The sequence below is a fragment of the Ciconia boyciana genome, chromosome 3, assembly GCF_034638445.1.
Source record: "Ciconia boyciana chromosome 3, ASM3463844v1, whole genome shotgun sequence".
Lineage (NCBI taxonomy): Eukaryota > Metazoa > Chordata > Aves > Ciconiiformes > Ciconiidae > Ciconia > Ciconia boyciana.
Genome location: NC_132936.1, coordinates 95,747,971 through 95,773,309, shown reverse-complemented (window position 1 = coordinate 95,773,309; position 25,339 = coordinate 95,747,971). Strand labels below are relative to the sequence as shown.

General features: G+C 41.6%; 1 protein-coding gene across 5 annotated transcripts in view; it reads right to left on the bottom strand.

Annotated features, from left to right (window-relative positions):
• Positions 1-25,339, bottom strand: part of DAAM2 (dishevelled associated activator of morphogenesis 2) — a 204,524-nt gene that overhangs the window by 113,676 nt on the left and 65,509 nt on the right. For all 5 annotated transcript variants that reach the window (XM_072856707.1, XM_072856706.1, XM_072856709.1 and 2 more), the window contains one exon: positions 14,684-14,886. In XM_072856707.1, the coding sequence (XP_072712808.1) occupies positions 14,684-14,857 (174 nt within the window). In that variant the 5' untranslated portion in view covers positions 14,858-14,886. The remainder of the gene's footprint in view (positions 1-14,683; positions 14,887-25,339) is intronic.

Here is a 25,339-nt window from a genome sequence, read left to right as displayed (position 1 = left end):
GAATAGTCAGGCTCATGTCTAATCTAAATCCCTGCTGCTGCAATTTAAGCCTATTACTTCCGGCCCTATCAACCACAGACATGGTGAGCAGATTTTTTCCTTCCTCTTGATAACAGTTTTCAAGCCTATTAAAGGTTGTTGTAATGTCCCTCCTCAGTCGTCTTTCTTAAGGGTAAACAAGCCCAGCTCTTTCAGTCTTTCTTAGAGGTCACATCCTCTGGACCTCTCATTCCTCTTCTAATTGACTTCCGGGCTCTCCCCGGTCAAAGTACATCTTTCTTGAAGTGCACTGTTCAAAAGTGGGGACAATGTTCCAGCCGAGACTTTACCAATGCTGAGTGCAAAGATTACTTCATGCATCTTCCAGGCTGCATTCCTGGTTATATATTCCATGAAGACAATGACTTTCTGTTTGTTTGTTTTTAATAAAAAACCTCAAAACCTGCATGACTTATTTTCACTTGTGATCCACTATAATCCCTAGTTTCTTCTCTGAAGAAGTGTACCCACCTGGCTGCTTCCCATCTTGAATTACCAGACTTGCTGCTAAAAGCAGCATGTTTTAACTGTCCCCATTGAATCCCATCCTTTTTCACACAACTTCTCCATCTTCTTTTAAGCTTGTCTTTTAACATATCCACAGTGTTTACAGCCTAGTGACATTTGGAAAGTTAATAGGTATGCTCTGTATTCCACTATACAGTCAATTAAATGAAAACACCAAACAGAACTGAAGCCATTAAACGTCTGCTGGACACATCTTTTCACTGTGACAGGTTGCAAGTCCTCTAGGGCAAGTACCACATTTACCTCCACACAGTATATCAAATACCTCTCTCAAACAGAGCTTCTAGTATCACCATATATAACACTAAATAACAACAAAATCTGCTGTTTCAGCACAGTGCCCATTCCCCACCCCTCATTTCCTTTCCTTCTCCTCCCCTCATTTCCCTGTCCCTTCCCTTCCCCCTCCCTGTGCCAAGGTTTGTTTTTCATGCCAAGGTCCTTTAGATGAGACCCTGTATGGGAAGGTAGGTGTGGGAAAGGTTATTAGGAAACTGCCATCTAAACTGCTACCTTTCCGGCTTCCCCACCCTCTCCCTCCCTACAAAGTCTCCTCTGTTCTGTTTTAATACTAATGAGTTCAGAGGAGGTTCCTAGGCTGGAGCAATTCACAGCTTGGACTGTGCCAAAGCACACAGGCACACACCTCTCTGATCGCTTCCTGCCCAAACACAGTCCTGCTGGCTCAACCCTCAAAATGTAGGCTGGGAATTGCTACTGCGGCCCTGTGCCAAAGGCAGGCTGAATTTCCAGGGGCGTCAGTGCCACCTACTCCTCTCCTCCCAGCTTCATCCTCTTGTGTGCATCCTATTTGTCATATGCCCCTATGGAGGAAAACAAGGGTAAGTCAGAGCATGGCTGACCTTTAAATCTCTGATAAAATATTATGTAAAAGGGCAGGAGGAACTGAGAGGTCGGTTAAGAATTTAATGAGCAAAATTAACTTATCGAGCTTTGGTTGTGCAGCTCAGACACACATGTTTAAACTTATATCCAGGGTAACAAAGGAACTCCAATAAATCAACATCATTTCTGGCATGAGTTCAGGTTTACACAGATAGAAGTGAAACCAGAAGCTGGCTTTAGTTCTTCTCTTGCTCTCTGAATAATTACTCCAGATTTAGTAATGCAAACCAGAGATCAGAATGACCCTAACTCCATTAAACTGAGTGGACTTACTCTGTATTTACATCAGTGCAAAATATTAATCAAATTACCTGCCTTAAATTGTAAGAGATACTAAACCTCTCGGCTAGATAGCCTATAACACAGGCTTGTTCTAAATTCTATAGCATGGACTTCAGACATAGAAGAGACCGAGCAGTCTATCAGTCTCCTTTTCGCTGTTAACTTCTACTTCAGTAAATGGACATGAGCTGTATCTATTACTAATCAGTCCAGACCAGCTAGAACACCCACATATGAGGCTTCTGTTACCTCCTCTGGGGTGAGGTAGAGGGCAATTCCACAATGCTCTTCACTCACATAAACTGAGTATTTCCATAGTCAAACACTGAATTGAAGGCATGACAGTATATTTGGTTATTCACTCACACCCTGTCCTGTCTCATTGCTCAAGTATTCTGATAAGCAGAACAGCAACTAACAGCAACTACTGCACTGACATCACTGGGCTTAAGAAAAACACCAGCCAAGATGTTTTTCTCTAAATATTTCTAAGAAAGAAATTATCAGAAACTTTCACAAAATACAGCAAAAGAAATAAGAGAAGGATAAGTATTTGCCTTGCAGAACGAACTCATCTCCTAACAACACATCGTAATTGTATTTATTATCTGGTTAAACATTTGTAAACCAAAAGTTCTCTCGCATCATTAATGTAGAAGCCAACAACTTTACACCGACTGACATCCAGCTGTTGCTCATCCAGCTGTTGCTCTCTGTACAAGATGTAATGCTGAAACACATCCACTAAAGCAATCCCTATGGATTTTCCATGACTTAGGGATCTCCCTGGACACCTTCCAAACTGGGAAACTGCAATCTGGTTTCCCCTTGTAATTTCCTTTGGAGAAGTTATTCATCAAACCTCCACCTAGTAAACCATTGCATAACATTGTTGTGCACGCTGCTAAATTCTTTTCAGAAGGTGTTTGTGTTAATAAAGTCTGGGCAGCCTTTCCCTTTACGTGGTCAACAAATGATAGGAAACTGCAAAATTAAAAGATGCCCTTAAGTCTTTTTAATATAGAAGTGCATAGAATATACAGATGTGGACTAGGGCCCTTCTGCATACAGCACTGGGTCCACATGTGAAAGAAAGGAGAGTCTGCCCAGGAAGGCTGTAGAGTCTTGTATCAGATTCTCCCTAAAAAAAGAACAAGTAGATAAGAGCAGGGCAATGTCTATGACAGGAGGCAGTAGTAGAGATTTGCTCCCAAGATCTTCAAATACAATGCATTTTGCCACTGGAAGACTCCTGTACTACCTATGACTTACGCGTGCTACACCTTTTCAGCACCTTTTCAATGTGGCTACAATTCTGTACTAAAACTGGTTTAAGAAGCATTACTATTCGCTGTTTCACACCAGGGAAACAAACTCACAAATCCATGAAATGAGTTGTATAAGTTTGCAGAGGTACCTAGGAAAAAGATGTAATGTTCTTGAAATGTTTTCCTCCCAGCAAGCTTACAGACTTTTTCATTTACAGAAAGTAAGGTACCTAGCATTAAAAGCTCTGGGTCAGTGATGTTCCAGTGCCAGGTGGAAGGCATCTGTCTGTACTTCCTCCAGACAAAACATGCCAAAGACAGAGCAGCTGTGGAGGCAGCCCAGTGCGACGAGTGACAAAAAAAGCACCTTTTGACACTTGCCTTCCATGTGCTGCTCCTGCCCGGTGCTGAAGGGATGAGTAGAAGGGCCGCTCATCTCCTGTATTTAGTGACACCAAAAGTTCCCCTTTACCCAGTGCAGAGGAAGGTGCCAGGAAACTGCTGACCTGAAAACCTTGTACCCTAAAAAGGTGCTACTCCATCCACCCAGCCTCACCTGTAGCACCTTGTGCTCCCCACTTTGGAGTCTAGCAGACCAGGCCCATGACAAGAAAAGACCATTTCCCTCCAACACTGTAAGAGCCATCCCAGATTACCTTAACAGTTTCCCTGAATGACAAACAACCTTGAGCACTGTCTGAAGACACAATCCACCTATAGAAGGACACAGAGGCATGACATAATTATAAACCCTATATGATACACTATCTGAGCAATTATTACATCTGATATAAATTGCTAGTAGATGAGCAAATACAGTCAATTTGAGTCAACACATTAAACAGATGATTCCTCATTATTGTTATCTACTTCTCCATTCAATTATTTTGTTAACAGTTCCTCCTAAACCCCAGCTACACTCTACCTCAGTAAGGATAACTCCTATCCTGCAAAACACTTGCATCCCATCCTTTTTCACTACCTTTCCTCCTCACTGGAAAATGTCACTGCTTCCCTGGCTTCAGGTGGTTACTTTTACATTGTTATTTTATAATTTATAAATTTTATAAGGTCTTCATCATCACAGGGGACCTGGCTCCCCCTTTCTTGCCTAAATCAGGCTAAATGACAAATCATACCTCCTACAACATCTCAGATCTGGCCCTTCTTCTATGAGCTCCAGAAGAAACAGACATCTGTCATTCAACCTCCCTTCATCAACGTGCAAGCTCTCTCTCCAAAAGCATAGGCAAAAGATCATCTTGGCCTGGCATTCATCCCATGTCACCTCCATCTTTGCACCCTGTCTTTGCTCTCCCTTCAACACCACAGCTACTTCATTTGTTGTGGGTTTTTTTTCTTCAATGCTTTGGAAAACTTTGTCCTTCCTTACTGTAATCTCCTGTCCATTTACAATCTGGCCATCATGCTCTTTGCATGATGTAGTACTTTCCTCTGCCATTTCTCCCAGATGCATCTCCAGGTGGCATCTTCTCATCCCAAATGACCTTTCTGACCTGATTCATAACAGTCTCCCACCTCTTCTCAGCAGACCAAGTCTAGATTCAAATATCCTCTCTAGAAGGAATAAGGTCTTAAGAGATTTGTAAGTCATCTAATACAGCTCTGAACAACGTAAGACACTAATAAAGAGAAGTAAAGAAAGGACAGAAGCTGCAGAGGGGCAGGAATCATATGCCATTATGTTACATAGTAATAAAATAACAATGATAAATAAAACGATATGCCATCAGAAGCCATTTCAAAGCAGTCGAGCTATAGGACATCCCTGTACTGCTGCTGCTGGCTGTTTTTCTATTGGAGAGGGCAGAGCCTGTTACCCTAAGTCAGCAGGCATCAGAGAGGCAGGAACTATACAAGAATGCTGGTTCAATTCTAGAAGGAAGGTAGGAAATTGTCTACCCTGTATCCATCCAGGAAAACCCCCAGAAAGTTGAAATAAAGATAAATTAATTTGATCCTTCCAGCTAGCAAGTATGACTCCTACTATCAATATAATCTCAGTGTTTTATCACTTCAGCAGCCTTCAGACTCAATCCAGAAAGTTCCTGACTCGTCATTATAGCCATAATGCAACACAAAAAAACATTCAAATATTAATGATGTCTTACTAAGGAAAAAGGCTACAGTAGAGCTTTACATTATTTTTTTCTTTTTACGTAATGCTGCCTAACACTTGCAGCTATGCCAAAACAGGATAGTGTTATCAAATCAGGTAATAAGGTATTAGAAACACACGGACACAAGGTTTCTGAACAGTAAGCACATCCACACTATCTATGGCTTAGGGGATAAGATATTATGACAGCTTCCAAGCATTCAGTAGAGGGAAGACACAAGATTGACATCTTAGCACATCCAGTCTCTAGTGGCAGGATCTGTTCTTTCCCCTCTTTTTGCATCCCAAGCTACATATGTGCTATGCTTCCAAAATCCAGTACTTCTCCTCTTATGCCCTAGATGGACTACATGCATTTCCTCAGTCAGGGAACATCAGGATTACCCTGTTAAAAACATGTAGTTCAGTAACTAGGTCTTTCTCAGGTGTTTCATATCTACTGTAAGTAAATCATACTCAGAACACACTCAAACATTGCCTTCAGGTATTCGAATCATGACCACAACCTTCCCCACCTTTCCTAAAGGTGGCCAGTATGCTCTGTTTGGGATATTCAGAAGCCAACAATCACCACAAACACAGAAAATATCACACAGGCCAAATTTCAGGCAACGTAGAATGATATAACTCAACTACTGTCTTCAGTGGAACTGAACCGCTTTACATCAGTTAACTATCTGTCCATAAGTTTTACAGTAAAGCAACAAGATCTACAAAACAGTGTACCCCTGCACAAAAGCTGTATAAATAACTACACAGGTACTTTGGTAACACCCCCAGCTTCTTCACACCCAAAATCTGGCAGGTAATCCCAGGTCTGGATTTACATTTGTTTACACAACCCTATTGATTCTCAGACATGGAGTGCAAGACCTGGCTCCCATCTCGTGTTCCTCTCACAGCATCTGGGTCTCACACATTTGCAGCATAGTGGCTGCTGCTTCTTACACAGCTGGTTGGGAGCTGGGAGCTGTGAACCAGCTGCACCTACTGGAAGGGAGCCTAGAGAGAGAAAGTGCTGCTGCTGCACTCAGTGCCACAAGCCTGTCCCTATCACAGGACTCCGTATGTAGGTGAGTGTCTGAATAGGAGAGCTGTCTCTGCCACAAAGCCTAAAATGTAATCTCTCTTATGTATTGGGACTTGAATAACTATAGAAAGCTGCTTGTACTGATATGTGCATTAAAATCAGGGACTTGTACACATGTATTGCACATGGGACACGTGGAAAGCAGACCCAACATTATGAAAAATCTCTCTTTGAAGAGCAGGAAGAAAAAGAAAAAAGGTATCCTTGGTATGGACAATCTTGGACTGAAGAACTATGCTGGACATAAAGGAACATCTGTGCATAACTAGACAGACTGATACCATGAAGAGCTTTTGCCTCCCAAGCCTCAGTCCCCTAATTGCTTCAGAAATCTTAAACCACCCAGTACTTTTGCCATTGTTATAATAGAAGACAAGCACATCTGAGGGCATGAAAAGTGTTAGTCTGACAACTATAAATTAACCCAAGAGGAAGGGTTTTGTGGCCTGGCCCCCATCAGCAAGGAAAGCAATCTGCTGCCTCAAAGCTTTGCTTTTTTCTGCCTTCAGAGACGGTGTCTTCTACTCACATGGTGATGCTAAGCCTTATTCCTGGATATGAGCCTCTGGTCATGAAAAATCCAGCTTAGTCTCATCATCAGTATTTTCTTACAGCCTCCACTGGCTCATTCTCATTAAGTGCAAGAAAGGAAGCAATAATTGGAGTGGGGAGTCTCCACTGAGCCAAGGCCAGCAAAGCCTCCTAGTTTGCTGGAGTCACAGCTCATCATATGCAAATAAAAAATGAAGGACCTCTCCAGATCTTGATTGCATTTGGCACTACACAACCCTCCTGACTGATTAGGTATAATCATTCATTACAGAAAAGCACAGAGGGGATGGACACAGGGAATAAAAGAACTTCCTCTTATGGGCAAAACAGCATAGAGGCACTTTTAAATTATGGTTGGGGAGAAATTTGCATTGATCAACTCAAAGCCACAGGCCTGTCAGAGGTGTAGTCTGAAACTATGATTTACATGCAGGGCAAGTGACAGAAATTAAATCCCTGTATTCAAAAGAATCCAGCAAGAGGACAGAATCACTCAAAAGACTGATAATTTGAAACTGAAATACTCAAATCTTGGTAACGTGCCTGAATTTAAATGTGATTAAATATTGTTATCAATACACACAACATGTGTTTGGGGGTTGAAGTGAGGACCTAAAATGCATGTCTTGCTAAGCCACAAACTTTCAGTGAGAAACTAAGGACTAAATAAGCTTCAGACATGGAGGATACTTTTCTGGGAAGGTGGTGCTCCACACTGGGAGCCAAGAGACAGAAAGGGCAACTCTGTATATGTGTTCCCCAGAAGTATTACAAGGGAGCTGACGGAGAAAGAGAGAACTTTGTTCTCCAGGCACGTCAATAAATACAGAGAAACACAGCTGATGCCCTCTTGTGCCTACATACATAGATGAATGTTTAAGGCAGTCTACATCCACAGGAAAGCCCACAATGCAGGCATTTCTTGTACTTTTTACCCCATAAATACTCTTGCAGGTTGCAGAGCCAAAGAGGGGCCTCATGAACACTGCCACAGCTAGGACCTGGCAAGCTTGAGTGGGACTGGTGATATATGGAAGTACTTATGCAATGTGGTGAAGCCTAGTTTTCATCTGAGGTTTATGTTGTATCCATTACATTAAATGGCCTGCAAGGGAGAGCTAAGCTTGAAGGAAACTTGCTACTTCCAAGTCAGCTGCAGCGGGAACCGCTACTACAGTTATTTAGGTTTGGATCTCATCTCCCTGTGGCTCTTGATGAAGGTGTGTTATCCAGTGTGTGCCAAATGGATGCCTTTCTCAGAAATTGTTTTGCTTCCTCTGATGAAATAAATAAATAAATGAATTCTCAGATACTTCCATGCTGTACCTTAATCTCTTTCAACACAAAACTCCTTTTTCTTTCTTTTCTCCTCAACTTTCTCTCCTCTGGGAAGAGAGACTATAATCACTGAATGTTATTCTGTGTGAAGGTAGAAAAGGAACAGATGTGGAGAGATGTCACAGAGTAAGCAAAGAGCAGAGTTTTCCCACACCTTCTGTTAATGATCACTTCATCCAATGCTACTAGAAATGTGTCCCTGGTGACCCCACTGTTCCTTTGTCTCTGTCCTGAGAGGACTAGCAAAGATACCAGTCATGTGGATGGCTCATGTGCTCAGAGTACACTAACCAACTCCCTTCAAATTCTTCAGCACTCTGGCACTAAAGTGCTGGCAAGTACTAGCCTGGAGGGTTGGGAAATTAAGAGAGCACAGTAAAATGTGTGACAGCAGCAAATATCACAGTAATTCCATAGTTCTGTTCCAGGACAAGATGAAGACATTGATGTAGTTAGGTAGGGATAAGCTAAATGGGCAGAAAAACCAAGTGAGGCCCATGTGATGGGAGAGGACAGAGAAAAAAGGTAAGAGCAAAAGGTACAGTAAAGCAACAGGCATCTTGCTCTAGATACCATCTTTCCTCAGGTGACACAAGGCATTAAAAGTTCTAGTCACAGTTACAGAAATTATCAGAGTATTCAGAGGTTACCAAGTTGCTGCCTCTGCTGCTTGGATTCTCCTGCCACATCTCATATTTTTCACCTTCATGGGAGTTCCTCTGTACAGCTTTTAGTCCAAGGAGACTGAAGGAGAAGGAATTAACATGATCCTCATTTTCTCTCTTCTCTTTACTGTCTTAGTCACTGCCATTCCTTCCAGCTAGATTCCTGGGCTAGCTCATCTTTAATTCAGAAACTGAGCCAACTGTGATGCTGTGGAAGCCATTACTAAATATTATGGGATCAGAGGTGACAAGATGAGAGACTAAGAGTTGAATTCAGGATTATGTCAGGAAGGGACATAGTTCCATGTTCTTGTGGTTGGTGTTACAGAGCGCTGCAGACAGAAACCAAGGTTAAGGTTTCAATCATGGTTCCCAGCATGGGCTGAACAGATTGAAGATGCTTGACCCTGAAGGAAGGACAGAGCCCTTGATCCAGCACTTGGTTCCATCTTCATTTCATTGCACTCAGGCAATACTACAAGGGAAAATACATTTTTTATTTCCAGTGGCCTCATTGTTCAGGAACATATAGCAGTTCTGTGTGCATCTTCTCTACAACAGAAGCTGGGGTTTTGCAGTAGGGTCAGAAAACTAGATCTCTTCAGAGAGAGAGGGGGAGAGAGAAGAGTGTATGTTGCCTCACCCAAGCAGCAACCTACCTCTTTCAGTAACTAAAGAATGATGGGACCTCATGTGGAGCTGTCATTTCAATGGATGAGAAGAAGCATAAAGGCAGGCCAAAAGACATGCTGGATAATTCTGAAGTTTTCAAATATAGAGAGTTCATAAGTATTTATGCTGCTTCTCAACTGTAAATAATGTTACTTAATAGGTACTTTTAGTGGCATAAGGTCTAAACTTTGGTTCTGGAAAAGCCTGGGAGGATGGTAAATAGTAATATGGATAAAAAGCTTTTGTGAATCTATAAAGTCAACAAACCCCCTTATTTAGGGACTTTGAGGAAAAAGAAGGAAAAGAAAAAAAAACAAACCAAAACTAAAAAATAAACAGGTTCAAATGCAATGCAAGAGAAACAAACCATGACAGGAGAATCCAGTCAATGTCCCACCTGAGCTAAATACCAGAATGCTTCAAAGGCAGCCAAGACTAAGAGGGGATAACAGTAATCATTTCTCAAATCTTTCCCAGTGTAAGAATCTAATGTGGTGCAGGTATCTCAGACAAGGATATTATCGTTCAAGCTTGGAGGCTGTAATAATATGATCAACTTTGAAAATGGCAACTCAAAAGACAACTCTACTTCTTCCCCATGGACCTTCCATCCTAAAATAGATAATCTTGAACTCCACCTTCTCAAATATCATGACCATCTCAGAGTGGCTCTTTGTTAGAGCCACTAACAAAAGAAACAAAAAGAGAAACAACAAATGCATGAGCTCTTTACACTGCTCTCTTCTCTGTGCAAGCATTCTTTACATTTTTCTGCTTTCCCTGAATTGCCAGCATTTAAGTTACCTTTCTTGGCATGGTCTGAGTTCATATCTGGGATCAGGCTGCTGGTGTAAGAGAGATCTAGATGGCAAAGTCTTTAGTGTCAAGCAGCACACCCTTAAACAACAAGAAGAGTCCAGGACTCTAATATTGAGCAAAAGGAATCAGAATCCCCTGTGACAAGAACACACTGCTGCTAACAAATATGAACAAGGACATGGAGAAGCTGTTTCATGAAAAAAACTACTTCCCCTTGCCTTGCAATAGTTCTTCCAGATTCTTCTGCAGTTCATGTTCAGTCAATAAATCTGTACAAGGAAAAACATATGTGCTTAGCACAGCCATTTTTGCCAGCAGGCACAAAACCAGTTTGGCACCCGCCAATAGACCACCAACTGCAACAGCACTTTACTACATGGTAGTATAGACAGTGACAGCTGAGAAGAGAGACTGAGGAAAAAAGCGGAAGTGATGCTGGCTAGAACAGCCTTGATGGTCAGGTAGGGCCAGTTTTACAATTTATGAGGTACAGGACCACTCCACACACCCTACTCGCTAGAGCTTCTCTTCCTTGCCTGCTCACTGAAGGAGAGATGCTAAAGCCAGCTGTTCTGCCCTCTTTCAGCTGCATGCATGAAAGTGGCCCTTTGGGGGGCAAAGCTTTTGGACACAAGTATTTTTGTTTGCTTTGTGTCTTGTGCATCTAGACTTCTGATAAGGACTTACCTGTACTGTTACCACTGCATTAGTCCCAAGGCAATCCCTACCAGCAGACAGCCTGAGAGCTAGTACATCATCTCCTGCCTTAGCCCAAACAAAATCAGACCAAATCACCCTGAGCCATAGTCTTCATTCAGACCTACTCTCTGCACATGTTCCCAATGAAATAAATCAAGATTGAATTTGGCCCATATCGGGAGTAACCTTTTCTGTTTTAATTTCCTAATTGAGGAGACAAGGCCTAAACACAGCATCCAGCTTCAAGAAACATGAAAGCCTGGGATCCATCCTAGAACTGTTTTTCTGGTTGAGTGGCATCGAGAGCAGACATTTCAGCTGAAATAAGCATCAATTTGTCATTTGACAACCACTGCCTTGGTCAGAGTCCAGTTAGGCAGCTGCTGTTACTCAGTTGGTTGGTCTGGGTGCACTCCCCAAACAGAGCAGCCCATACGTGTATATTTGTGTCAGCCTGGAGTCTATACAAGCAAGTTTGCAAGCTCTGGAGGAGTCTTGTGACTCCATCACAAATAAAGGATCTCAACAGATTCCTAATTCCTCCTCTTGCAAAATGGACATCTCCAAATTCACTTTTCATTATATTAATTTAAGGACCACAAGAATACGAGAAGACATTCTTCTGGTCTTCAAAATGTCCATTTTCCTCAGAAAGGCAGGTAGAAACATACTGAATATTTACTGGACTGGAAAATTAATCACAGGGGAGGCTTTTCCAGTACAGCTAAGCTTAGCTCTTCTTGTCATTAACTCTTATGTGGGAAAATGCCCCAGATTTTAACTGCAACAAGGGGAAAAATAAGGCTTTTAAAAATTCATTCAGGCACACCAGTGTTTCATTATACCCTTTGTAGAGCAGATGGCAAGATGAGGCTATACCCCCTGGGCCTGCTTTGGGGAGCTAACACAAATGCTCTTCTCACTACAGATCTCAGATGATATTGGTGTCATTTCACTTTGGGATTTAGGTCAAAAGGCTTTACACTCAAATCTGGTTTTTATTTAGTACAAGTGCACCCAGACTAGACCCTAATAGATAAGCAGCAGGGAGGCTAGTACACAGCGCAGAGCCCTCTCAGGCACTTCCAGGTCGCTGATTTACACTGGTGCATTTACAGACTGAATCTTTCCAATCCAATTAAAATCTCATCTGAGCTGTCAATACACATGTAGCCTGTTTTATTTTAGTCTCACAGAACATGCATTAACCCGGACCTGTGGACAAACAAGCCCTTCTAGGCAAATTCTGCATTCTGCCAGCCTGGTTTCTAGCCCAGGTTCTCTTGCTCGTAAAGCCCTTACTGCTCTCATGTACCTGCCTACCCAGGAACTCCTATGGACATGCACCACCATCCTATCTGAGTGCTCTATAAAAATGTGCAATACACACCATTAAGCTCCTGAAAAATAGCACTTTCCTCTCCCTGCTCACTTCTCATGTAATGATGGCTAGGGTACTATCATTAAATATAAGAACACAAGTATGATCTCTTTTCATTTCAATGGCTTCATTTGTTTGAAATGTATATGCCAGTTACAGGCTGTCAGCACACTTAATAAGTTATAGCATAGACCAACAACTCACAAACTTCTGGGGCCAAAAATTTTTACAGATCATCATGTATACTTGTCATTAAATTTTGCACCAAAAACCTTATAAATTATACTGTTTAATAGACTTCCATAAGGCAGCTGTGAGCTGTTTTGCCACAAGCACATGGAACACCAGTATTTGCCAGGCAAGAAACCAAAAAGCTAAAAGCACCCTTAATACCACCACAAACTCTCAAACTCCTCATAGAAACTGATACCCTTCTCAGTAAGCAAAAGCCCAGCAGCAACTAAAACAGGTCTTTCACTATGACCCGAAGGTAAACAAGTTCAAGTTTTAGCAAGCCAAGTTCAGGAGCAAAGCACATCTGTTGGTGACATCTTCAGGAAGGCTGGATTGAATGCTTCAACAGATCTTGGTATTGGAAAGAGGTGAACTTCGATACAGCAATTAAAGCTTTGCATGTGAAAACCAATACTTAAGCAACATCCAGAAATAAATTGACAGCAGAGCAGATTACAGATTACACTCTTACTCATAAGAGATACCTGTCACCAAGCAGAATTCTCCACAGTCTGTCAGCTGCACTTTCCGAGAGGAATTCAAGTAGTCTCACACAAAAGGCAAAGTGACTTAAATATAGATTTTGTGAGATATCTCCGTAAGAGGAGATTTCTCATCTGCTGCTTAGTCAGAAGCAAGTAGACTCTCTTCTGCTGCACAACCTATTCTTCCTGAAACAGCTGCAAATTCTATTGACTCCTTCCCACACCCCTGCCACAGAATACCCACAAAAGCTAAAAAATTGTCATGGGTGCTAGGGAAGGTGGAAACAGTTAATGGAAAAGAAATCCATACCAATTTACTATGTACACAGAAAGCAATTTTGGCTGAGGAAGTCCTCCAGCTGAAAATTGCTAGAGGGTTGGAGACTATCCTGGAAAAGATGACCCTATGGCCACATCTTGTATTCTTCCCTAGGCATCTGCTTTGGACCCCATCTTGAAATAGGAGCCTGGGCTAGGTTGTCAGACCACTGATCTGACAAACTATAGCTGTCCCTATGTTTGGTATGACATACTATAGTTGCCCATATGTTAACCTCCACTTGCATATCCAAATTATATGGTTATTTTCATTGCTATAGCACTTTGAAGCCATGGTAACGGACAAGAACTTACTGGGCTAATGTTATAAGTGTAATGTAGAAAGATTACTGGCAAATTCCTCTGATTCTGAGATCCAATATTTTCTGTTCTATTCCTCATCTCGGTAGCACCACTCAGGTATATATGTACACATACAGATACCTCACTTTACATACCTCCAGTCTCAGAGTGGTAATGAGATAGCTAATCAGCTGCATCAAATGGGCATCACCTTTACAATGTAGAATGCAAAACATCGCAGCCCTATGACCCCTGCCTGTGTTTTGCATGCAGGCTGAACAAGAGGGCAAAGACAGTGAAGTCATTTGATGCCAGGCATGAATAGCAAGTGCCTGCTACTGGAATCCACATTTACCACAAAATCAAACAACAAATTTAATCTGAAATAACTGCTTCTCTCCCTGTTTATGTCTGTTGCTGCAACAGCACCATTTCATGGTTCAAAGGCAGCTGGCTGATGAAACACAACTAGTATGGTCACCTGATTCTTATACCTCACCAGCAGTATGTTACTGATCAACAGAACAGTATAGTCCTTATTTTACAGGCCCACAAACCATAAGATTTTCCACTGTACTATATTATACAGCAGATTTTATCCCAAAGTTGTTAACAAGAAATTCACTGTAAGGGATTCATTCTATAGAGAACTTATGAGGTTCCTTCTAATATGCCCAATCCTACACCTGGAGAATTGCATAGTGCTGTGAGAATAAATAAGCATATTTAAGCATTTTGTTGTACTTATACCCAAGTGCCACTGTCATCCAACCTGTAATTTGCTGCCTTTCTCCCACCAAGGAATTGGTCATAAAGGAAAGAAAAAAAAAAAAAAAAAAGCTTCAACAGAAGTATTTTTACTATCCCTAATAAGTCATAAGTCCTTTAATTCCCTTTAGTCCTCCTTTGAAAAGAGGAGTTCATCCAGCCCCTAAAATATATCAATTTGCCAGCAGAAACTTACCACAAGTTCAGAGAATCTGGCATTGAGCTCTTCTGCTGGTGGAATTGGGACAGAAAACTCAAGGAATTGGAGGGGGTTATTGTCCTTGAGGTTGATTTCAGGGAGGTCGCTACCCCCAAAACAACAAAGAAACCCCAATGCATGACGATTCCTCTTCCGCGGGGCCATGATCATGGTGTACGATGCTATCTTCTGATCATGTTCTGCAGGAAAGAAAAAAAACAAAAAACAAAACACAACAGACATTAAATGATAAACAAGATTCTGTTGGATCTGTGCAGCCCTCTGCAGTTACAATGGTTATCACTGGTATAACAGCTGGAAGGGGACAGAAGGATCTGAGACACAAAACAGCAAAATAAACATGCAAGCTAGACAAGGTAGCTAAGCTTTAATATGGTATTAACATGTTCTTGTATGGCAGTGTAGAATCACTTCTCCCAAAGTTTCTGAAAAAGTTTTACAAACTCAATGTGGGATTTCCCAGCAGGCAGATTCATCAGTAATGCTCAGTAGCCAAGGTTGAATGCTACCATTGAATGCCAGTATTGGCCTTTCTTTTGCTACTACAGTAAAGAAACCAAAGTATCAGAAGCAAAAAGCATATACTGGAGAATTTACCGAGAATAAATGGAAGAATCCTCCCAAGGTATCCCATTTGGTCAAAATAAAACAAACAATGAAACAATGAAGCAGAAATCAATTTTCCACCACTCTGGAGCCAGACCACCAAACACTCACTTATCCCTTTATGGCCAGGACTATCGCAGTAGGACCATTTTGTCTATCCCGTTTTCAAATGCACTTAACTAGTTTGGGCTGCTTTATGTATCCAGGGGAGAAACTGCATGGTGCTAATGCATGCTTTCAGATTTACATTTGAGCAGCCAGATCGCATCTTGACAGGACCCAGGCTTGAGGGGCTTTGGTATTAGAAGTGTAAAGGGAGGCAAAAGGAGGCCTGAAGGAGGAGCTGGGAAGTGACTGATTTCACCACACAACACCGTTTGTGAGCGGCCCATCCAAACAGGAAGTCTCCTGCCAGCAGTTTGAAAGGAGGGATCTGTGCAGTCCACAGAGAGCCACATATTTTGCCCTTTTAAGGGACTTGTTGTTTGACAGCTCAGGGGCTTATTTGTGTTATATTTTTTAAGGACTTCACTTTTTCACTTAATCTGCAGAATAAGCCATACCCTTAGAGAGTAAATAATGAAAGGCTGTTGCGAAGCCCAGCTCCCTCGGCACAGGGCAGGGGAGCAAGGAGGGAGGTGGCAGGTGAACCGAACTGCAGGATGCTGGATGCTGTATCAGCAGCAACACAGCTGAGCTTTGTCATCAGAGCAGCTGCTGCCCTAACCTGCCCCACAACGCTTTGGTCTGTTTGCTTGCCAGAACAAGGCTGGTTTGAGCTTTCATAGAGACTAAGTAGATGTGCTAAGAAAAGTGCCTTTAGGACAGCAGTTACATGGTGGGACTTAACATGCTGCACACAGCCAGAAGCTCTCCAGGGGCTTTTTGTGTAGAAATCGGCATACTCACCTAAGAAAAAACTAAGCAACAAACAACAACAAAAAAAACCCAAAGCACCCGAAACTCCACCCTTGTGGCACTATGTGCTTGGCAGGAACCACTTGCCCTACTTTGTGCTGGGATTAATTTACCTAACACCTTCTCTTATGCACTGGAGGGGCATCAGCTGCAACTCTTTTGCCGCTGAAAGGAAAGTGACCTGGTACCAAGCACTGTCTTCTGGCATGCCCACTTTCCTTTGCTCTGCATGCCAGCTCTGCAAGGGGTGGTATGTCTCAGCAGGGCTCACTAGAGCAGGGTGATGCTGGCTTCAAAAGCACATTCATAAGAACACTGGATTCTCACCAGGACATGCCAAAGGTCAACTTAACCCTAAAACTGGTCTCTGACACTGGTTCAGTCAGCAAAACCAAAATGGCCTCAAATCTAGCACAAAGATGTGCACAGCAGCTGCTGTTTCCTCTCCGTGGTGGAGAATTAAGAGATTTAGTTCTGAAAAGATTTCACAAGAGAGCCTCAGAAGAAGTTGAACTTGTCCATCACAGCCCATCTTCTCAGGGACTACTCTGAGTGCAATGTCCTTATGGTAATCTGGTCATGGATGAGGTCAGAACCCATTAGTTTGACAAAAGTTTGCTTTGGAAGGAACTCAAATCCATGAGACAAACCTGATTTACATACAATATAACTACATTTGCATCAATTCAGTTGTAAGCAAGTTCTGGCCCACTGTCTAGAGGCTTCCTGACCAACCATCACAGGACCAGCATTCTCTGGGGCATGGACAATGAATTCTCCTTGGAAAAATTGGCTGAGACATTTAAGTGATAGGACCATAACATCTTCCTTTATGAGCTCAGGTCAAGACTTTGGTAAGCACTCCTCCAAAAGAGGTACCTTACCAGGAAATGAGTACTATGTGAATGGATATGAAGGCCACCATTTTCTACAGGGTAAGTACTGCCCTGCTCAAGGCACCACAGGTTGTCCTGTACTGACATTTCATCACTCAGCTTTCATCTTAAGCAGGTTCACCTAAGAGGTGAACAGTCAGTCTTCGGGCCTTCTTCATCCAGAATGCTGAAAAATACACAAGCTAGTGCTTGTTCCTGTGGTGTTTTTACATCGGCATCCGTTCCTTGGGATCCATACTTGAGAAACTCAGCAAAGCTACTCAGCTTTTACTACTCTGCAAAAGCACGCAGAGCTCACACGAATGGTAACCTTGTATTGCCTCACTTTCACAAAGTATCATTCCATTGTACAGCTCACACTCTTTAACACTAGCATTTTCCAGGTCCATCTATAAGCAGCATGCAGGGAATTCGTACTGACACAGAGGGGTAAAATGGCACTTTCTTATTGCTACAACACTGTAACTGTAGATAGGTGAAGTGTCTAGATACTTTTAAAATAAGAAGAATTAAGGACTGCTAGAGAGGAATTCAGCACAGGTATTTTAGAATTCAATCACTAAATGAATGAATGCTATTTTTAAGTGGGAGCACTGTCTTTCTAAAGATTAAGCCTGCCAGTCACAGGACACTGAGGGGCATTTACTTAAGTTGCACTGTTTATGCTATTTAAGAACTAATTACAACTACTTGATTTTTGTTGGTGGACATAGTTTAAACAAAATAAACATTTTCTAATAGCCTCCAAATTAATAATCTTTTCTTTTTCCTTCTCTCTCTTTTGCATTTTCTCTGTCAAGAACCAGATCTGGGGAAAAGGTGCTTCCAAAGGACAGGGCAAGGGAGGGTGGAGAGAGAACAAAGAAAATAATATCTTTCATTTTTCTGAGTGGTAATTGATAACAAAGCTGTCAAAAATTTATGAAAATAACAAAAAGTGGTTTATTTATTCTAATAAAACTGTATTGCCTTTCAACTTCTTGCAAGTAAAATGACTGTAAAAATGAAACATGTGCAATTATCTATTTCTGTATATACCTCCAGTGAGAATCAATGGGAAATCTCTCTCCGGAGAGAATCCCACTATTACACATAACTCCCTCCCTCCCACAGCTCTTCTCAGTTGTACTGTTTTACCCTTTTGCACAACACAAACAAGTTGCCGTCATTTCAACAGCTAACCACACACCCGCTCCTCATAGCGATCCCCTTCCTGCTTCCCAGCCCCATCTGTGGTTCGGCTCAGGTCAGGAGTCACAGTCTGGAACTTTGCCCAAGGTCTAATTATAACAACGTCCTCCTCCTCTGACAGGGCGTACGTGTTCATTTCTAAACCATTTGGCTCAGTGACCAAACATAATTAAGCTAATGCAATTTTTCCAAGTCTTATCTGACGGTTTAGCCACATGGGATGGGATCCACGCTAACTGCACACTAGGATCCTCTTTCAATTGCTGGTTCTAAATTCAATCTCACTCTTTTCTTCATTCTCATCTCAGAAATTAAAATTTTCATGCAAACTTATCCTAAATAAGCAACGTTCCACAAACAGTAAGACACCTGAAAAAACTGCTATGCCAGCAGCTCTCCTATGCAAGAGAGCTGATTATCATAGCTTTTACCTCACTGTCCTGTCCTTCACCGCAGTGAACAGCCAGAGCACAACTATAAATAAAATAGAGAAAATTACTTTTGTATCGTCACCTTTGGAAAAACAGAAGAAAGACAGAGAACTCTGGGTTAACTAAACACACGCAGTCCTGCAAAACCAGTTTGCAACATAAGGAAGCATTAATGGAAAACACTGATGTGCTCACTTCCACAGCTGAATCTCCACTGATCATCAACAGACACACAATATCGGTGGATGTAGCCACAGCTCTCACCTGAGTGGGAAGCATGGGACTAAATGTATGATGCAGAATCACTGTCCACACTGGTTTATGCTAACAGGAGAGGAAACAAAGCAAATCACTTCCATTTTCCTGTAAATCCATATCTTTCTCTATGGCAGAGATGTTTACATATGTAAACATACAAATGTGATGTATTATCACAGAATTAGAAAGAAACCTGAATTTGGACTGGTTTGGAACATCAGCCAACCAAATCCCCCAAATCACCCCCCACCCCCAAATCCAGGTTAAATCTCTATATTATTCAACTATTAAATAATAAACCACCAGAACTTCATGGTATTATAATAGCTACCTTCATCATCACTTACTGATGATGAAATGGAGAAATTAAGCACCATGCTCAAAATTGTTAAAATATATGCATTGGCTAAAGCTAAAGAGCTCCATACTGATCCTGTGCTCAGTTCCCTGGACCACATTGCTTCTCCAGTACACAGATGTTGAAACTATGAGCTTCACAGCATGTTCTAATTACCATGGGAATTTTCCACATAACGTGACGGATGTCAGATGCACTTTAAGGCAATTGCAGCATGGGGGATGGGGAAAGAGGGCAGACAAGTAATCCATTTGTTGCATCTGCAGTAGTAATCCAACTCCTTTGGTTTGGATTTGTCACTATACTAAGGAGTTTCCTGGTCTTCAGAACACAAAACAGCAACAAAATAACCAACTACTTGAAATCCACAAAGTTAAAACCTTTCTTTCAGGAAGGAGGGTAGTCATTCCTGTAGAGCACACCTGCCTACTATGTTGGACAGGAAGGCAGCAGACCCAAAATGATTCAACAGATCACAGGAAAGAAAATCCTGGAAAATGAGTGGGGCCTTGTGCAGCAACAGCCACTCAGTCCCGGTGAGCCATGGCCCACGCTTACCAGTTCCATCACAGGAGAGAGCTCAGCTTGAAACACACTGTGTGTTTTGAAGCCAGTTCATGGATTTTCCTTCCCACAACATATCAAAACAAGGGTGCAGATCTCCAGGTGATATAAGGACTTCACAAGCCAGCCCAGGCACTCAGCTCTGGTCTGTTTTACACACCATCCCATCAAAACTGAGATGGCTGAGAGCTTCAAACCATTCCACAGACCTAAAGATTGTCTCCTGCTATACACATAGTATTATATATTATTAATACTTTATTTAATTTTTAATTTTTATTCATTTATTTGTCTAGGAAATATGTCCTGAGAGAAGAGAAAAGGCAAGGGCTATTTGAAGACTGTCAGGTGTAACTATATCCATGAACATACTTAATGCAATATGTCTATCAAAACTCTGTTTATTTTTAATACTTTAAGGATGCTCAGGATATGCTGGATGACTAGTGACCACTAATGTTAGTCTGATAATCCCACAAATCCAATACTTCTAACCTGATACCAGTTTATCAACACAAAAAAAGCTAAAGAACTGTAAGAGGCCTTCCACACTTAGGCAAGCTTACGAACAATTCAAACCACCATGGCGGTGGATCCAACAGGATTGCATACCCCCTAAATATAAGCAACCTTTCTGGTTTGAGTGCAGTAGTCTGGAGTCCTGTCTTTCTTTCCTTGCCCACTCCCTGTTACTACTTCCAAGTTTTCTAATGTTGCAGCACTGCAGTTTCAGTAATACCAGTACCCTCCATTTCCTTCTCAATCAGAAAGTCTGGACTGTTACCAAGATTAATTTTCCTGTTTTTGTCACCATGAACCACATTTTTTCTATTCATATACCTCACTAAAGATTACTCCATTCCCTTCTATTTTAAAAAAAAAAAAAAAAAAAAAAAAAAAAGCTTCTCTTTCAGGTAGGGAAGAACGACACTTTCCAGTTCTCGCCCTAGTTCTCTCTTCCCTTCTTTTCTAACAGCTTTGTTTTTATTCTCTACTTTCTTTCCACTGTTCCACTGCAATATCCTCACTATCTTTCATGACAACCCTTAGACTTGGAATGGCTTCTAGTAGCCACTTCCTACACCTCAAACTGCAAAACTCCTCTCTTTTTTTAAGCAGATATTAAAGAGGAAAAAAAAAAAACTTCTGAAGAGACACCTACTGCATGACACAAGCTGTAAAGCCTGCACCACACTTGGTGTATGTTTTATTTTTGTTGTATTATACTCCACCAGTATGTTTTATTTTTGTTATATTGTACTCCGTTGTCCCAGCTGTGGCAGTGAGATTGTAGGTTCTCCAGTGTAGGGTCTTAGTTACCTGCTTAAATCAGTTATTGTACAGTGCCAAGTAGACCTATGGTACTATACAAATAGTAATAAAAACAGCAGGTCAGCAAAAAGCAATCACCCAGCTGGAAGCTGGCCAGGACATGACTGTTCACACCCCAGTAATGATGCTGCTGTAGAGGCAGCATTTAGCAGTGTTCACAAATCCAGTGTGGATAAATTTATGCTTTATGAAATAATGGAATTTATGCAATGATTTCCCCTACCACAGCATTAGCTTCACTAGATGGGTTGGTTTGTTATGTCATTGTTCTTCTTCAAATCACTGTGATTGTAAGAGCCTGTGGGAAATACGCTACATAAAAGCAAACATGGGAAAGAATCCCACAAACCCCACAGATGCTACCCCAGGACCCAATCATAACTGAGGATAAGACCATCCAGCAGTAAGTCTTTTCAAACAGTCTCTACAATCCCCAGATTTTACTCTTGAAAGAATTCAGGTGCTAAAAATGTTATTTTTAGGACTTGCCAAGAATATACTCTAATCTCAGAGCCATGAATTCAGGACAAGACTACAATCCAAGTTATGTCTGTGCTACCCAACAGAGTGGGTCTGAACTGCCTTTTCTGCAAGCTATGGATCTAGACAGCAGAGCCCAGGTTAGACTCTAAACTTTCTTTACTTTCTTTTGGTGGTGGGTACAGCACTGTGATACAATTTCACAGGAGAGAGTACCTTGGAAGCTGGCGCGTGAGATGAAGCCTTTATTCAACATAAGAATTCATAGACTGAAGATGAAATAGATCGTGATTACATCAGTCAAGCAGACATACACATTGACAGCCAGAATCAGCACATTGCTGCTTCAGTTCCAATGCAAAAGACTATTTTCCTCTACAGGAAGATGAAGTCCCATGTCTTTTACAGGTCTTATGGTATGAAACACCTTTAATGTCACTGGTTTGAAACCGGCCCTAAGCAGTAATGTCTGTCAGTTCTATCCATAAGACCAGCTCCCAAGTATGACACGTCCACACCCCAGAGCAAAGTCTTTGATTACCTCAAGACAGAAGCCAAGGATAGAGTGATCTGGAGAACAAGCTGTCCTACTCAACACTCCATGCCAAAAGACCAGGAATACTGGTAGGGCAGATTAGTGCTAAAGCTTGGTCTAAGGACTTGAAATCTCTGCAAGATTTCTGTTGGGAAGAGTGGGGTTTAGTTACAAGGGATGTCAATCCAGAGTTTCCCAGTAGCACTAAGAACTGCCACCTTCAGAAGAATGAACACACAAAACCTCATTACTAAGAGCATCCCTGTCTTGCTTGAGTCATTGTAATTTTTCCATTCTGTCATTGCCCAATTATTTCCAGACATGATGTAACTATTTTGCCAGGGGATTTGGGAGTCAAAATGTTGCTGCTGTTGTCATTGTCATCCTGGGTGCCTGAATTTTCCAGACAAAATAAGCAGCTGAGGGCATTAGAGTGCCTCTGCTGAGAGAGAAATAATCTGTAAGAACTGCCAGCGTGCTCCAAGAAAAACAAACAAATGGTAAAGGTCAAATTACATCTTCTCAAACTCTAGCTCATTTCCATGTGAAAAGCTGTTTTCTTATTCAGACAATTAGTAGAAGAATGTTTCATCTGTGGTCCAATGTCATCACAGCATACAAAAATTAATTTCCATTCTAACACTGGGTTCAGGGCCACTACAGGACATTAAAGCTCAACTTGACTGGAAATATGCCTTGGTTATAAACCACTGAAAACTAGCCACAGTTGTATGTGTAGAAGTGCTGTCTTCACTATTGACAGGCAAATCAATTACCTGCACTGATAAAATTTTCCTGAAGTTCTCTTATTGGAAAAAGCAAATCAGTCTTTATAGGAAATGGGTATAACTGGGGAAAAATCCAACACAGACAACATTTGGACTTTTACATGTTTTTTGTGGATGGCACTGACTCTCTTCAAAACCAGTGTTCATCAATGCCACCTGGGAAAGCCAGGCTCCAGGCTGCAGATCTGCCACTTTCTTACCTAGTGCCCCAGCCCAAGTACAGTATATTTCTACATGTCACTGCAAACCTGTAAATACTGAAGATGGTCGTTCTCAGTTCAGTTCCATACACTGAAAAAGACAGCTGATGGGGACGATAGTTAAAAGGCTTATTTAGTGGTACACTAAATGAAATAAATAGTCAGTAGATGCATCACAAAGGGAACAGGTCTTGGAATTTTGATGCTCTCTCCATCTTAGAGGTGGTTTCCGTAGGTCAAGGCACAGACAGGGTCAAAGTGTCATTGATTTTATATACCTATTTTTTAAGCTACTCAGATTCCAGAGTTGTCAATTTGGCACCAAAAATAAATGCACTCTAGAAAATGAAGTTAAGAAAAGGTCATATACAGCATTTTATTCCAGCATTTTTATTTTTGTTCAACATTCTGACAAGGGATACTCTGGGTTCAATGCCCTGAAACCTCAACATTACGCAAGTAGGTTTGAACTCCAAGCCAGCAGCTTGGTGAAATTGTTGAACTTTTAACCTAACGTGTCTTCATGAAGAATGGATATTTGGAAAGAGTTCTGCTCAAGGATTTTGGGTTGTTTTCTGTGTGTATTTTTAAGTGGCATCCAGATAAAATATATTTTCTGGCTGCTGTAATATTTACAGGAGGAGACTTTACACCAACACTGAAAGCTGGTTTCAGAGCCGCGACTTTTGGGGCTGTTAAGTGTTTCATGCCATTAGGGTGAACAAGGCCTCATCTATGTTTAGGTCAGATTCCACAGGGCTGATGCTCTGGGTGACACAGGTAGTGATCAATTATGAGGGTTTCAAAAGAAAGCGCTACCTAAAACCAGCCACCTTCCTTGCATGGTCAGTGGGTGCTTTTGGCCAACAGCAGTATGTTTCAGAGTGCAGTAAAAGGAGGGACAGGGAGAACCCCCCTAAAATACCCAAATGTGAGGGTATATGCTTCTCTACAAAGCAATGCATATCCATGTGGTCTAGAGCATATGGTACATGAGGGTGTGGTGCCTGTGCCACTCGCTACCAACTCTATTCTACTGCTTTCTCTGGGCTGCCGATAGCAAGTTCCAGTCTCCCAGATTCTCATGGCAAGAGGTCACGTCCACATCAAGGCCCTTTACTGTTCATGATTAAGAAAAGTTTAAGTAATGAAATATATCTAGGGAAGATTTCCTAGAACTGTAACTGACCAACATGCTGTTCTTCCCCCAGGATAGCTCATTTGCTTAAATGTATGCTCAGATACCCAAAGAAAACTGCAGAGAAGCTGCATACAGCGGATGTTTCGGTAGTCATCTCCAGACTTCCAAGTATCTACAGAAGGTCAATAGCCTGTCCAAAGATACAGCAAGTTCTTTCAGCTTCTGAGCCCAAGCTACTTGCATCTTGTTGACAAAGATTTGAGCACACTCCACAGAAAACCAGAGTGCAGTATAAAATTTCCTCAGCTCCCCACCACAGCTGCACACTACAGGGAAGAAAAAAAAAAAAAAGAAAAAAAAATCAACAAAAAACCCATCCCTGCTTCTATACAGCCACTTGATCTGGGTACACAGTCCTTAGACATGATTCAAAAAGAAGGTCCATTGTATACAAATATAACAGATGTCTACCCTCTATTAGAGAAGGAACATCTTCTTTATCCCCTAGGGCTGCAAACATTATTATTATATCCAGTGATGTATGTCTTTGCAGAACATGTACCAATATCACTGCTCGTTGTCTCTAGTTCTGTACAGCACTGATTTATTTGATAGATTGTACAGGGTTTTATCCAAATCATCACCTGCTGCAGTTTGTCTTGTCTCACCCTTTGGAAGCATATTTAAAACTTACTTAAATCATTAATTTTTCTTGCATCTTATACCTTAAATTTATGGATGGAATACGAACAAATAAAGACAGTAAGCAGTCATACATTGCCTCCTACAAGTTCAGGTCTTGGCTCTGCTGCCCTGGTCAGGCAGGGACATTTGTAAGAAAAATATATATTATGCCAGAATATATCCCACTGCAAGAAAGACTGAAATTGCTGTTATCCCCATTTTCTACTTGCTGTAGAGAAGACATAGCCAA